Genomic DNA, 15,299 nt, shown 5'->3' with positions numbered 1-15,299 from the left:
TTCCCTTTACTGCTTCATCTTTCTACCAGCCAAAAAGCACCAGTTTAGACCAACCTTTGACCACCCTGAGCACCAAACCACAGCACATCCCGTCCTGCAGAGGAAAACAGCAGCTCCTCCTCTCCTCTCCTCTCCTCTCCCCCAGGAAATCTGCCCTGGATTCACCTGGGTTTGGTTTTCTCCAGGTATTTATCCAGGTGAAGTGCAGAGGATCCCTTTGGATCACCGCATTGAGGATTTTGGGGAGGTTTGTGGGTTTTTTCCCAAGTGGTGACAGTTCTTTAATGAAAACCCCTCAGCAGCACTTCCAACTCCTTCCCTGTGTCATTCCTCCACCTCACACCAAGGACAATCAAATCACGGAATCACTAAGGTTGCAAAAGTCCTCCAAGGTCATAAAGCCCAACTTTTGACCACCAAATCACACCATCCCACCCAACCATCCATCCTGAGGTGGAAAACTGGGCGATTTAATCTCATTTTGCCTTCAAAGCCCTCTCCCCTCACAGCCAGCTGTGCCCTAGGCCTTTGGATCAGCGCAGTGAGGATTTTGGGGAGGTTTGTGGGGTTTTTCCCCAAGGGGTGACAGTTCTTTAATGAAAACCCCTCAGCAGCACTTCCAACTCCTTCCCTGTACCGTTCCTCCACCAAGCCAAGAACAATCAAAGCACGGAATCACTAAGGTTGCAAAAGTCCTCCAAGGCCATAAAGCCCAACCTCTGCCCACCAAACCGCACCATCCCACCCACCCAACCATCCATCCATCCTGAGGTGGAAATCTGGGCAATTTAACCTCATTTCAGTGCAAATCCCTCTCCCCTCACAGCCAGCCATGCCCTAGGCCTTTGGATCAGCGCAGTGAGGATTTGGGGGAGTTTTGTGGGGCTTTTTCCCAAGTGATGACAGGGCTTTAATGAAAAGCCCCTTCCAACTCCTTCCCTGTGCCATTCCTTCACTTCACACCAAGAACAATCAAATCACGGAATCGCTAGTTTGCAAAAGTCCTCCAAGGTCATAAAGCCCCACCTCTGCCCACCAAACCACACCATCCCACCCACCCAACTGTCCTGAGGTGGAAATCTGGGCGATTTAATCTCATTTCAGTGCAAATCCCTCTCCTCTCCCAGCCAGCCCTTCCCTAGGCCGCGGCCCTCAGGGCCCGGAGCTGCCGGTGGCTTTGGGAGCAACCCTGGCAGCATTATTCCATTTTCCGCTGAATCAAAGTATTGAGGTCTCTTTGTGAGGGGAAAATCCAGCCTGGATTCCTTTATCCCCCTGCCCTTTGCGCTCACAATGCCGCACTCTGTTCGGTGGGCCGAGCGGGCCTTTCCCCCGAGAGATCCCCTCAGGATTCAGTCCTCTGGTAATGGACGAAGGCCGAGAGGGACCAGCAGCCTCCTCCGGGCTTCCCTTTGAACGAGGGTCATCTGTCGGGGGTGGGCAGCAACTTAAAACCACGGCGAAAGGGAGAGCTTGGGTGGAGAAGAATGATTTCTTAGCAAAGCTGCCAAGGGAGGAGACCCAGGTGGTCGGGCTGAGGGGGATCCCGAAGCGTGGAGCGAGGGGATGAGGTTCAGGAATAAATGGGAGCTTTTAGGAGCTTTTAGGAGCTTTGGGAGGGGACAATGACACCTCTGCCAGGAGACAGGAGCTTGGTGTCCTCCTGGGGGGTGGCAGTGCTGAAATTTCCTGCTAGGAAAGGAGAGATCCGCAGGTGGGAGCATTCCAGAGGGGGTTGGGATGCAGGGCTGAGCAGAAATTCCATAAAATATTTTGTGTGCATCAACACAGGAGAGGAGCAGGCAGTGGGAAGCACAAGGACACGCTTAGACATGATGGTTAACAGAGCTCTATGATCCCTGCTGGGGCTGATTTGGGGTGCAAGGATGGGAACGGCAGATTTTGTAGTGATTTCAGTGATTTGGGTGATTTTTCAGCTTGTCTCTGGTTTTGGGCTCTCTCACAGGTGGGTCACTGCCACCCTCCCAGAGCTGTCCTGTTCTGTTACATTTCTCATCCCAAGGTAAACTGAATTTTCATTTCTATTTTCTGGGAAGAATCAAAGCAGTTTGTGTAATAAACAAGCCAAGTTGTAGGAATAAAGTTATTCACAGGCAAGGAAACTCAGCATCTGCTGTCACCAAACAACTGTGGCTTAAAAACTTTTAAAAACCTCTTTTAAACCCAGTTTTAAAGCACCATCTGTGCACAGGAAACATCCCAGACTTCAGTGAAGACATTGAGAGTCCTCCTAATACCTGGAAGTGTGCAGGGGGAAGCGTAATCTGTTTTGATAACTCCTGACATTAAACAGTGATAAATAATTAAATCTGTTGAACTGTTTCATTAACTAAAGATAGATGGGGAAGGCTCCACAGATAGAATATAGATCAAAAAGATTGAGGCTGGCTCTAAATTCCCCTGATGTTTTATGACACCATTTGTATTCTGTCACTCACTAGCTTTATGTATAGTCCAAGCTGTGAACTGAATACCCCATTCAGAAAGCCACTCACTCTGCATGTTATTGCAATTTAATATTTTCACACACAGACACATCATTATCTTGGAACCCGACACTGCAAGGAGAATTCCGTAATTTTTCAAGAGTGCTGGTTTGTTGATTTTTTTTTGTTCTAAAGGCACAGGATCTAAATGGCCACTCTGCCAATATTTAACCTCTGCAGAGATACATCAGCAGGTTGGTTTTGGGGTTTTTTCTCATTTTGAACATGGGTGAAGTCATTTTGTTGGAAGAATTAGAAAGAAAGATTAAAAACCTGCCGCTTTGAACAAGAAGAAAACTCTTTGCATAATTATGCCTTGTGACTCTGACCAGATATACAGTTATAAAATATATATATTGATGTGAAAGTCCCCCAAGTTGTCTCTTCAGTCTTCAATTACCAAAATATTGCTGTGGAATGGGATCACTCCACTCATAGTGGGATTTGAAAGGGGCAGAAATACACATTGCTCTGGGATGTTTGGGAAGAATCAGGCAGAGAACTCTACAAATTGCAGGTTAAAAAAAATATTTTAAAAAACCACCGAGCACACTGACAAATACTCAAAAGCCAGGCCACACGACAAGAACTTTAGAAGTGGAGACAAAGGCAGGGCTGATTTTTTCCATGGAAATAAATCCATCCCACCCCAGCCTCTTGGTTAATCATTACCCAGTGCTACACAGGGACTCAGATAGAAGGAAAAACTCTTTTTATGGAAATACCATGGATGTCCCAAAGAGCTCAGTGCCTTCAGGACCTGCTCCAAAATCCAGCAAAGCCCATGGGATAACCACCAAGGTGCTCAGCAGGCTTTGGGCTCCAAGCAGTGAGGTTTTGATGCCATAAAGAAAAGGTTCCCTCAAGGCCCTGAAGAGCTGCTCAGGGTGAAAGGCAAAATTCCATGCTGGAATTCCCAGTTCCTGGTGCTGAGTTAGGCATGAGCCTCAGTTTGCTCTGTTCCACCCCTGGGATTCTCACTCAGGGGCTAAAACCGAAGCAGAGCTCCCAAAATCTCCCATTATTTCACTGTTTCCCCCAACCTCATTTATCAAACTCTGGATTCTGCAGTGAATAACCAAGAATTCTCCAGGCAGGGAGGGTGAGCAGAGCCATTGCTCTGTGGGTTTTCTCCGCTGTGGGATTTGGGCTGAGCCTCTGACCCACCTCAGCTCCCCCAGCCCAGCCCACAGGTCCTTATTCCTTGCCTGAAAAGCCAAATTCCCCAATAAAACACAAATTCCCCTGATATCAGAGCCCTAGGAGCACTGAGGAGGTGCTGAACAGAATTAATTCTGCTGCAGGGTTTGCTCTGCTTAATGCCTCCAGACTTATTTCACAAATTGCTAAACCACCATACTTAATAATAAAAAACTCCCCTGTCTGGTCACTGCCCATTGGGTAAAAATGGATTTAGGGATGGGTGTTAAACACAGGCTCCTTGCCCTGATCTACTGCAACAGACACTGCTGCTCCAAAAATCAATGTTTAGCTGGGAATTGACTCCTGGGCACTGGAGAAACTCTCTGGCCGTGGCTGCAGTGTCACCAACCTTGGGGACACCTCCAGAGCCACCCAAAACCACTGCCTTATCTGAAATGGGACTTAAAAAGCCACGAGTGAGTTAAGAGAGGAAAATAAAACCACACTTGGAGCCATGGAACATCTGTATCATCCACCTGCTGCTCCCAACAGCTGCGGCAACCCAGCAGGGAGATTTCCCAGGTTGTCTTTTTGCTTCACAGGTGCACCTTTGTTTTATAAATAATCATAAACCCCCCACAAAAAATCAGTTGAGGAAGCACTGGAATTATCTAAAAGGTCTTAGCTGCCCAGATATTGGGTTTGTATGGGGATTTGTATGGAGAAAGAGGAATTTCTGAATGTCTGAAGGAGCATCAGTAGCTCCTCAGGCATTTCCTTAAGAAGTGCAGTGAAGATAATTTGGATTTCCTGCAGGCTCACCTGTGAAAATCCCTCCCTAATAAACACTATCAGGAGCAGAGGACAAAGAACCAAACTCTCCCCTGAACTTTCCCTGGATAAAGACTTGCAGAGAATTCTAGCAGGAAATGTTTAAGAACTCCCAAAGTAACCAAGCTCTGGTTTTATTCTCTTATATGGGATACATGAGCAGAACTGTTGCTGAGCAAAGGGCTTTTCAAAGTTCTCCACGAGGTATCAACTCCTTTTAAATCTGCCTGTTGTGCCATGTAGGGATTTAAATTTATTTTATCCCTATGTGATAATTCTGAAATAAAATATATGATCACTCGCAAGTTGTGCAGGTCCTTTATTTCACATTTAGGTAGTAAAATATAAAATGAAACCAGTCCTTTTCTATAAACAGAGGGGGGAAAATGGTGGAGCAATTTTATACTACATGAATTCGCAGCACAGCCATTTAAAAATTCATTTATGTGATTGAGCCCAAAAGGTCCATTTGCCATGAAATAAAAAACACTAAACACTGTCCTGAAAGGAAAGAAAATGCCAGACTACAAGTAAACAAAAGCTTTTTTTTTTATTGGTGTCTGAGGTGGAACGAAGGATTTTTAGCCAGATCTGGAACTTGCAAAAAATAAAAAAAAAAAGGAAAATTGTGATGCAGAAAATTCAACAAAATCATCCCAAGGAGCTCGGTGGGAGCTGGACCAACCCAAAGGTCATTAATGAGATGCTGATCCAGAAATCACAGCGAGTGGATCCCTCCCATTTCCCAGATGGAGTAGCTGAGGGTAAATTATTTTTTTAAGCTGGAAAAGTTACTTTGTCAGCTCAGTAAAATGCCAAATTCCTGCTTTTCCTGCTTCCTGCAGCAGGTAATGTTGCTCCAATGAGCTCTGAGTTGGTTTTGTTTTAACACCACGAGCTGCCCCTGTTCCACCACTGCTCCATTCTGCAACTTTTCCGCGTTCAGAGCAAAACTTGGGCTCAAACTTCCTGCATTTCCTTCCAGCCAATAAATCCTGACCCCAGAAAAAGAGAAGGAGCACAGTCCTGGAGTTGGGAGCAGTTCTTGGCTGGAGCTGATCCCAACCTAATACTGAGCCTAAAACTCAGGTAAAGCTGCTCTGCCACAATGACAGAAAAAATCTCTTTTTCCCCTCTCTTCCTGCAGTTTTCCTGACACCCCACAGAGCCCAGAGAGAGCTGTGATCCCAATCCCAACCCCACACAGCCACCCTGTGCCCTCCAAACCCACCAGAGAAACCACCCTGAGCTTCTCCAGTCCCCCTGAAGTGATTTCACCCCGAGTAGGAAATCAAGCTGATTCTTTCCCCTGCCCTGCCACACCAATAAAACAATAAATTGGTATCACTTCCAACAAGGTGCCGCCGCTGTAAAGTTAAAGATAGGGAAAGAAAATGAACTACTGGTTATGACAGCAGGGCAAGGGAAGAGAAATAAATAAAGCTGAGTGCGTGCAAGGGAGCAGATGGCTCATGTCCAGTGTGGCCCATCCTCTGTGGATTACTCCCCTGGAAAGGAAGTCCTTGCCACTTCAGAAAACAGCAATCTGTCTGAAAAATGCTGAGGTTATAGAATGGATCATTCCTTGAGTTGAGGAGTAAAAGCAACCCGAGCCAAGCTGTGTTTCTCCATCAGATATCGATCTGCCAGCGCTGGAAGTGAACCCCTTAAAGCAGTTATAGACCCAGATTTGTACATTTTATTATGCACACACACACAAAACCTCTGGGGCTGTGTCCTCAGCTGGTGAAAATTAGCTTCATTGATGTTGGTGCTGATTTACATGAGTGGAGAGTCTGGCCTCAAAAAATCCTGAATTTTATCAGTTTCAGCTCGGGATGGGCCATGGGTGCTGTGCCCAGCATTAATCACTGATCCCATGTTTCCTAAACCAGCCCTGGGTGCTCTTACATAAGGGAAAAAATGCATTTTAAAATCAACAAATAACAGTTCTGTGGCTGGACTGAAAAATATCCTGGTGGAGTGAAGGGGATGCAGTGTGAACCTGAGCAGGATCTGTGTGTGGAGGGTGAATATTTGGGTGCAGATGGGCCGTGCTGGGCTAAACCTCACAGAATCAGGGCTGAGGGCTGATTTTGGGAACATAAATTGGGATGTGCACAGCCTCACCTCTTCCCTGCCACCTCAGAGCCCAGAGGAACACTGAGATGTTGCCCACTGGGTCTCCTGGAAATTAAAGCTGCAGAAGGGGAGGAGGTGGTGGAAATGATGCTGAATTTTCAAATATTCCTCATCTGCACTGCTGAAAAAAAACCTGCTCCTTGCTCTTCCCCTCCCTAAAACTGGAATTACAACTGGAGCAACACGAATTTGGTTCAAAAATAGTGAGTGCTGAGAGTCCATCCCCAAAGCAGGGAGCTTCAGGCAGACAGGAGGGGATTTTCTGCCGGGGAAGCAACCCATGAATCATTCAATAAAACCTCCATGCGATAATGAATAGCCAACCTTCTCTGGTGGTGATAAGATATTTTAACTGAAAACATCAGGCCATGTTTAAAAAATGATTACAAATTATTTTAACAGTGTATTTGCAGAGGGTTATAAAAACAGCTATAATATTTTTGTCTTGGATTCTAGAATTACCAGGGTGACAGCTAATGCAGTAATGATTTGTTTCAAATGCCAGTGTTTAAGCTGTATAAAGCTGATTTTATACATTTTTCCAGTAGGCCGCATTGTAGTTAATGAAATTAAACACACCAATCGCATTTGTCCCCAGGGGATGAGGAACTGAACACGCCACTGGTTTATTTTTTTATTAAAATAAATTGCAGCCAGCAAGATGGACTAATTGCCTACAGAATTGAAAAAGAAACATTCCATTGATATAATTAAGCCAATTTTCATGGACAAAAATAGTTATAGTGGATATAAAATAAGCAGAGCATTCAGGGCAGTTTGACTTCTCCCCACCCTCTGTATTTTGCCCAGAACATTAACTATTAAACAAATATGGATCTCAAACGGGCTGACAGCGTTATCTGGTAATGATGGCTAAATTGATCCCAATAGCTGAGGCCAAGGCATTGTGTCTCAGGGCTCTGCTGGGAGAGTTCCCAAGCCAAGAACAACAGAAAAAAAAAAAAAAAACCCTAAAAAAATCCCCCCCAGCACCTCCAAAGCTGACCTTAAAGCAAAACACCTGAAAGATGTAAAACCATCGAGACAAAAATAAATCAGCACCTGGTTTCTTTTGGGCTGACACTTCAGCCTGTGCAGTGCCTGCTTTGGGGAGGGCTGTGGTCCAGCCAGCCCCACTCTTGTCCCTAATATCATTACAAAAAAAGGCAAAGGTGGAGAGAAGATGAAGTCTTTCCACAGCAGCTCGGCGCAGAGCAAGATTTACCGTGATGGGAGCATTATTCTGTGGCCTACTGGAAATAATTTGGCTGTCTCAGTCTATTTTCACCTGGAAAATGTCTCCCCAAGAGGACCTGTGGCCTTGTTTGCTGCACAAAAGTGGGTTCAGTGGTACAAAAAAAAAATCCCCTTTATGGACTATTTTTATAAATTGGGGTAAAACATCTCTTTTAGGGCATGTGATGAAAGTTCAGTCACAGAAACTTTCCCTCCTCCCACTGTCCTGCACACCTCTGCACACAGAAGCACTAAAATCCATGGAAAAGGAATTCACTTTCCAACCTTATCCACCAAGACATCCCTCATTGCAGGGAAATTTCTTCCCAATTACAAAAAAAAACCAAACCCAAAGATAAAATAATCTCCTTATTCAGGGGATGAGCATTCAGAAGCATGAAGCACACTTAGCACAGGGATGAAAGTCATATTTCATTTTTAGGAGCAAAGAAGGTGCCAAGGGGAGGAAGAGGAGGAAGAAATCCTCCTCGGGACAGGGACACTCCGTTACAGATTTGGGACGCTGCACAACGCAGACCCAGCTGCAATAAAAATGAAAATAAACAGCCATGAGGAGCTAGCGCTGATGCATGAAAATCCATTAGGAAAATAAAAGAAATAATAAGGTCGTAGATCTTTTCCACTCCAACATCCCTGACCTGCAATTCCTCTAGAGGGGAAAAAAAAAAAAAACCAACCAAAAGGGTGTATTTAAGATCAGAAAGCCCAGCAGGAATTTTGGATTCTTGCAGCAGTGACATATCAACAGGCTGTTAGCCAGAGTGGGAACGAATGTGTTTGCACATCTCCTTCAGATGTCTCCATCCCCGAGTGCAGACAGACACTGTGTACATCTATTTATTGATGTGCTGGTCGCTCACCCCCCTGGGATGAACAATATCTTTGGGGAAACAGGCATGAGAAAATCATTACTCGGCCAAGATTTGGGTGTTTGCAGTTACCGTTGGGAAAGGCGCGAGTTTGTCGTTTAAATAATCTCTAACTGGGGGGAAAAATAAACATCTCCGGTAATAGGGGAGAGCCTGCAAGTGGTGGAAGTAAAGCCTGAGCTTGTCGTGGCCCACGGAGGACACAAATAATCCCAGGTGACATCAGCCTTGTGCCACAGAGAGGGTCTGGGCTGGAAATGTGGAGTTTTCTTCCACTGAACAATTTCACACACCAGAAGTTTAATGCAAGAAGAGGGGAGGGGGGTGTGGAAATAATAATAAACAGAGAGAATGTAAATTTTCCAGTTAGAAGGGCAAAAGCAGCTGTGAAAAATGCGGATTCTCCTCCTGCTCCTGTCACCAGGACCCTGCACAAGTCACCGCACACACCTCCTCCCTTCCCAGCCCTGCCTGCCGCAGGATCTCAACTCCTTCCCCACCATCCAGGTGGCTACTGAGCCTCACCTCCCTCGTGTTTGCAAACTTCTCAGGCCTTTGTCTTTCAAGCACCGCATTAAACAGCACCGAGCTTTTATAAAACACATAAGCCATAATAATCATAGCCATAATCACAATAATAACACTTCTCACTCAATAGGGCCTTTCCTTGCGAGGATCTCCGGGCGCTTTGCAAACACGAATGAGCGCAGCCGCGATTTCCCTGCGGCACGGGAGATTCCCTTGTCATTCCCTTCAGGGATCGGATGGGAACTGGGGCTGTCGGCGCAGGTGGGGCTGGAGAATCCCGGCAGCCCCGCTCGGGGAACTCTCCCACCCGCCCGACGAGCAGGGGGATCATTACAGCGAGCGGCAGCGATGAATTACTGCGGGGAATGTTGTGAAATCCTAGCTGCTGCCTTGCCTTTTGCCTGCGAGGGAGCGGGGATGGTGCGCGCTTCAGGTGCGCTGAGCTTTCTGCCGGCTGGCTGCTCCCAACCCTGCTCATTTCGGGATTCCCCTGTCCTGGGGACACCGTTTGCGTTGGGGACACAAGGGGAGTTCTTTGCTCTTCCCGACCTCAGGGTCTCCCCCAGGTATTTTTACTAACAACCCTCAGGAAAATGCTGGTTTTATTTTTATCCCCCTTTAGCTCATTAAACACCTCCTCTGCTATCGCTGAACTCACGCAGCAGTCCCAGCGCCAAGGCTAAAATTAAAGCAGGTTTAGGTGTTCAGCGAAGTTGTTTTAAAATACAGATTGAGCGCGATTTGTGCACACAGCGTTCTGGTTGGTGACCAGACGGTAGCTGTGATTTTATTGCGTGCTGTAAGACCTTTGTATGTGCGCTGCCAGCCCGACAGACAAACGCCTCTGCACAGACACGGTTCGCACCGGAGAGGAGGTTTTATAGGAAACGGGAATTCAGCGAAATCGGGAATTCGGCGAAATTACGATAACAATCCTTTCTCTGATGCACTTTATAAACTTATATTTCTGCCCAGCCACGCCAGCGATGCAAACACACGTGGGTGGACATCACGCGCACCTCGTCCGAGCTGCCTGGACACCCACGAGCAGCGAGGGCCAAACCCCAACCCCCGAGCCCTGCAGCACTTTGGCACCTCGGAGCTGCTGCTCTGCGGGTGACAGCAGCCAGTGCCCCACGTCAGAGCAGCAGCTCGCTCCCCTCCTTTGCCAAGTTCCTGCCCAGGCCAAGCAGAGGATGCGCCCTGCAGTTGTTCCCTCTGTGCTTTTTCCCCAATAAATCACGCGGGACGAGTGGGGGAATGGATACATTATATTTGTAGGATTTGGCGGAGGGGGGGAAAAATAATTTAAAGAGTGAAGTAATCTTAACTGCTCGGCGATTTTTGTTGAAGCGCTAATTACGCATCGCCTTAATTAGCGGATCAACCCCCCCGTTCCCTGCCCAGCATCCCTAATTGCCTAATTGAACAGATCCGGGGCAGGACAGGGGGGGACTCGGTGACTGCGGGGACCTGGCGGCGGCGGCTCCGCACCTGCGCTGGGCTGCGCACCCACCGGGAGAGCCTTGGCGAGCTCCTGGGCACCGAGGGCACCGGCTGGGCACAGCGCGGCCGCTCGCTGCCTCCCTGCGCTGCCGGGGCCCGGAGCCGGGGCTGTGTACAGGGACAGGGCAGAGGGAGAGCCTCGGAGATGGGGAAAAAAATCTGAACGCCCGAAAGCGCCATAAATTTTCCTCCTCCGATTGTAGGAAGCCACTGTGGGAGCACAAACGGAGCCATGAGCCGGGAAGTGGCGCTTGGGCTCCAGCTCTCCTCTCCCTTTTCCCTTCGCTGTCTCATCACGCTTAATTAATAAAATAAGAATAAAATATCGGTAAACGGGAAGTCTGTTCCCTTTTCGAAGGTAAAGCTTTAAATGGAGGAACGGGGACGGCAGAGCTGAATTCACAACCATTTCCCTGCCAATCCAGCCTGCCCGGAGGATGCACCAGCGCTGCCTGAAAACTCCGGCCCCGAACTGTGCCTCGGTCCTGTTCCTAATAGTGAAAAGCAAACGGGGCTGGAGAAACATTAGTCACCGTTTAGCCAGCACGAGCATTTATTTAGAGCCTGCGATCCTGCCCGGCCGTGTGTAGTTTGATTTTATATTTGTACTCTGGAAATCAGGGATTTCGAAAGGAAACGAATTTGCTTTCAGCGTGCAGCGCCCAACTCCTGTGCCTTTCGCCTCCTCTGCATCCTCTCGCCAGCAGCAGCGAGACCCCCGGCTGCTGCAGAACCTTCTCCCCGCTCACCCAGGTTTTATTTTCTCGCGGAAAGGACGAGGCCCGTGGAGCAGGGGATGCAGCGTGGCCTTCTACCTGCCCGTGCCGTGATCCCCTCCGGGGCTATGCCGGCCGAGCCGCCCGGAGCCGCAGGGCACAACCCGGGGGATGTGGGGGCAGAGCTCACCTGGGCACCGCCACCCCCGGGGCTGCTGCACCTCCGCAGCCGCACCGAGCCTCGTCCTTTGATTTACAGCCATTTCTAAGGGTTCCCAACCCGGGCGGGAGCCACAAAGAGAGTAAGAACCATTCCCGACTCCGGTTCAGCTCGGCCGCCTGCGGTACCTGCCGCTGTGCCGGTGAGCGGGGCTGAAACCGCCGAGAATTCCTCTCCCACCCCAGCGCACACGCGTTCGCCCCCTTTCCCAGGCAGGTAATGGAGTGGAATTCCCAGCGGAGCCTCACATCTGCTTAAAATATTGTCCAATGAAATGAAATTCTACAGCACGGCGTGTTTTTAAAGCCGCTGCCTCGCTCGGCTCGGCTCGGCGGCCGCGCTGCGGGGCCGTGCGGGATTTCCCTGCAGCCGCAGCCTCTCCCGGGGCCGCAGCACCCAGGAAAGGGACCTGGAAGGGACCTGCGATGTCCCGTGCGGTGGGAGAAGTTGTCACTGCCTTGCCGGTGGGAACGCAGCGAGATCCCTACACTCGTGTCCGTGTTTAATCTGTTTCGCAAATAAATACTCCTGGGATACTGAAACCTTAGCTCCGGACTACCGTTTGGAACTGTGATCCCTAAAAAATCCTCGGCTGAAACCCCATAAACCGTTGGGCCTTGTGTTGTGTGAAACACCTGATTTTAATCAGGGCTCAACCTCCCGACAGCAGTTTTCCAGCCGCGTTCGCGGACACTCCGCGGCCGCAGCTCCCGCCGCCGGCGAGGCTTCTCTCCGGGCCGCGGAGCTCTCAGCCCTTCCCCGAGCTCTTGAGACATCCAGGCACCGAGAAGCTTTTAGCCCCTGAGCTGCAGGAGCTCGCTGAGAGCTCCCGGGGGGAGCACGGAGGGTTCCAGCCGCGCTGAAACGCGGCCGGCTCCGCATCGCACCCGCCGGGGACACATCTGCAAAAAGCCGCGCTGGACCCGCGGGGGCACAGCTGTAAAAAGCCGGGGCCTTCTCAAGAAGTGAAAAGGAAGAGAAGGAAAAGGTGGAAAAATCAGGAAAAAGAAAATAAAAGGAAAATAAAAGTGAAATATTCCACCTTATTTAACCATTCAACTTCGCTTTTCCAGCCAAGAGAGCTCGGAAAATTCCTCCTCGCTTTAACAATGTAAAACAATAAGTGACGACATTTTTAAAAAGTTATTATTTGAACGGGGACGCTTAAAACGAGTGTTTATTGGGGAAAAAAAATAAAATAAAGCAATATGAAATCCCGGGATTAATTGAAAGAACTTCCCGAATAACGCCCCAGCGATGCGGTGACAATGTTGACCACGGAAAGTGTGACCCAGGCTGCCCTGAGCAGCGCCGGTGCCCGCAGAGCCCAGGGAGGTGTTCGGGGGGCACAGGGACACGCTTTGGGGACAGGGGGACCTTCCTGGGGCGCGATGGAAAATGTCGCGACACCAAGGTAGATCGCGGGGCCTGAGGCTGCTGCGTGGCGCCGCAGAACAGCACCGGCGGCCGGAGCTCGGGGCCGGCGACAAACGCGGCGACAAAGCGAGTTTTGTGAGGAAAACTGGAGCGAGGGGGTCGCAGAACGGGGTTCCCCCTGGAAAGGGGTGTGCTCCCCGGGAAGGGGGGCAGCGGATCATCCCGGGGGGCAGCGACCAGCCCTGCCCGCTGACCTTGGCGGCGTGCAAAGGCCCCGAAATCACGAACTTGAAGGACCAAACCCGCCGCGGAGCCCACGTGCGGAGCGCGGCCAGCGCCCCTGACCCCTCGGCGGCCCCGGGGGGAGCCGAACCGCCGAGGGGTGAGCAGGGGGGGCTGCGGCTGGCTGCTCCCATCACCTGCGGGGATCCCCTCACCTGGGGGGGATCCCCCCGACCCCGCCCGGCTCTCCCACGTTCCCCGGGAGGCTCCCGTGGAAAGCCACGCGGGGGAAGCGGAGCCTCCTCGGAGCAGAGTTTCCAGCGGGGCACAGACTGCGCTGGAACTTCTGCAGCTGCAGATATTTCGCACCGAGGCGGAGCGAAACAGAAACTAAATAATAATAGTAGGAATAATAATAATAATAATAATAGTAATAATAATAATAATAATAGTAAAAGAAGGACGGACGGGCTGCCCGAGCTCCGGGATTCTGCGCTGCCAACGAGCCTAGCAGGGAATCACCGAGGAGCCAGCCGAGCCTTTGCAGCGGGACTGTGCGGGAGAGGGACAGCCAGGACCCGCTTTCCCTACAAAAGGCACACTCTCCTGCTCGGAAAATCCAGTCTAAAAACGGCTCCGAAGAAAGAACGAACGGGGAAAAGAGTCCGCTGGAAGACGGAGGGAAAAAAAGCTGCGCGAGACTTACGAGCTTCAATTCCACCCCCAAGTAAATTTTAAAAAATTAAAAATTAAAGACACTCCCCCACACTCCCCTCCCCCAGACCTTCTTAACCCCCAGCTGGGACACCCGAGCTGCCTTCAGGATCTTCCCTCTGGACCTGCGACTCCAAAGCCCCTCACTGAGAGCCGGATCCATTTTTGCTACGAATTCTCTTCCTTCCCTCTCCTCGATAATTGTTCCCGAGACCAGAAGGGTTTCTCCCACCCCCCCCAGCCCCCCCCCGCCGTCTCTCTGCCTGTCTCTCTCCCCCCCTCTCTCCAGCGCTCCGTCTCTCCGCTGCCGCCGGCAGATGCCAAACGCAGACCTCTAGCGCCCACTATTTCAGGACCCGGGAATATTATTTCACAAGACTTGGAACGACTCAATAAAAAAAAAAAAAAAAAAAAAAAAAAAAAAAAGCTCGCTATCCCCTTTCGTCAACTTCCAGCTAACTTTCGCTTTTCTCCCCCGGCCCCGCACCGCCCGCCGCCCGCCCGCCGAGCCCGCTGTAGCGCGGAGCGGCGCGGGGCAGCGCGGAGCGGCGCGGGGCAGCGCGGGGGGATCCGCGCCCAGGGGCGGGCGGGCGGCGGGGCTGCGGCCGCCGCGGGGAGGGCGAGAGGGGCTCAGCACCGCGCAGCCCCCGGCCCGGCTCCGTGCCCCCGGCCCCGCCGCCGGTACGCGGAAGAAGGGAGAGAAAGGACCTACTTTTGGGCAGTTTTCTCGCCCTCGCCTTGGATCTCATCGTGTCGGCGTGTGGATTCCTCTCCTCCTCCTTGAGCCCAGAAGCAGCTACACACTATCTTCATCTCCCCAGCATTGTCAGTTTGGACACCTTCGCACATGCGCACAGAGCATTCAATCTGACACCCTCACCAGGGCCAAAAAAACTTTCCAATGTATTCATCATCATCGGGCTGGTTTGGTCTTTTTTTTTTTTTCCTTTTTTTTTTTTTTTTTTTGTCCTATCCTCTTCCTCAGACCACTTATCTCTGCCCCCTCCTCTCGGCCGGCACCATCACAGCCTTCCCCTGATCTGCCCCTTTAAGAAAAATCAGCCCTCTCCGCTCCTAACCCTCCGCACACTGACCTTACACACTGGACAATATTTAAGGATCAAGGTGCCATCCTATAAAGAGGTGATTATGATTATATTATTATTATTACTACTAAATCGCAATGCTGTAGGGAAAGTTTGCTAGCAGTTGTCATGTTGTAAACGTTCCTAGTTTAGACACGCGTTTGTTTTTAGTCTGAAAAATA

At 50.1% G+C, this 15,299-nt stretch overlaps 1 protein-coding gene across 5 annotated transcripts in view; it reads right to left on the bottom strand.

The window, feature by feature from the left end:
* Positions 1-14,974, bottom strand: part of PRDM16 (PR/SET domain 16) — a 271,281-nt gene extending 256,307 nt beyond the window's left edge. For all 5 annotated transcript variants that reach the window (XM_085080185.1, XM_085080190.1, XM_085080186.1 and 2 more), the window contains exon 1: positions 14,745-14,974. In XM_085080185.1, the coding sequence (XP_084936311.1) occupies positions 14,745-14,781 (37 nt within the window). In that variant the 5' untranslated portion in view covers positions 14,782-14,974. The remainder of the gene's footprint in view (positions 1-14,744) is intronic.
* Positions 14,975-15,299: the final 325 nt, after the last annotated feature.

This window comes from Lichenostomus cassidix, chromosome 21 (genome assembly GCF_008360975.1).
Source record: "Lichenostomus cassidix isolate B80296 chromosome 21, HeHo_3.0, whole genome shotgun sequence".
In the NCBI taxonomy this organism is placed as follows: domain Eukaryota; kingdom Metazoa; phylum Chordata; class Aves; order Passeriformes; family Meliphagidae; genus Lichenostomus; species Lichenostomus cassidix.
The sequence above is the reverse complement of the archived record's forward strand: the minus strand, read 5'-3'. Positions and strand labels throughout refer to the sequence as shown.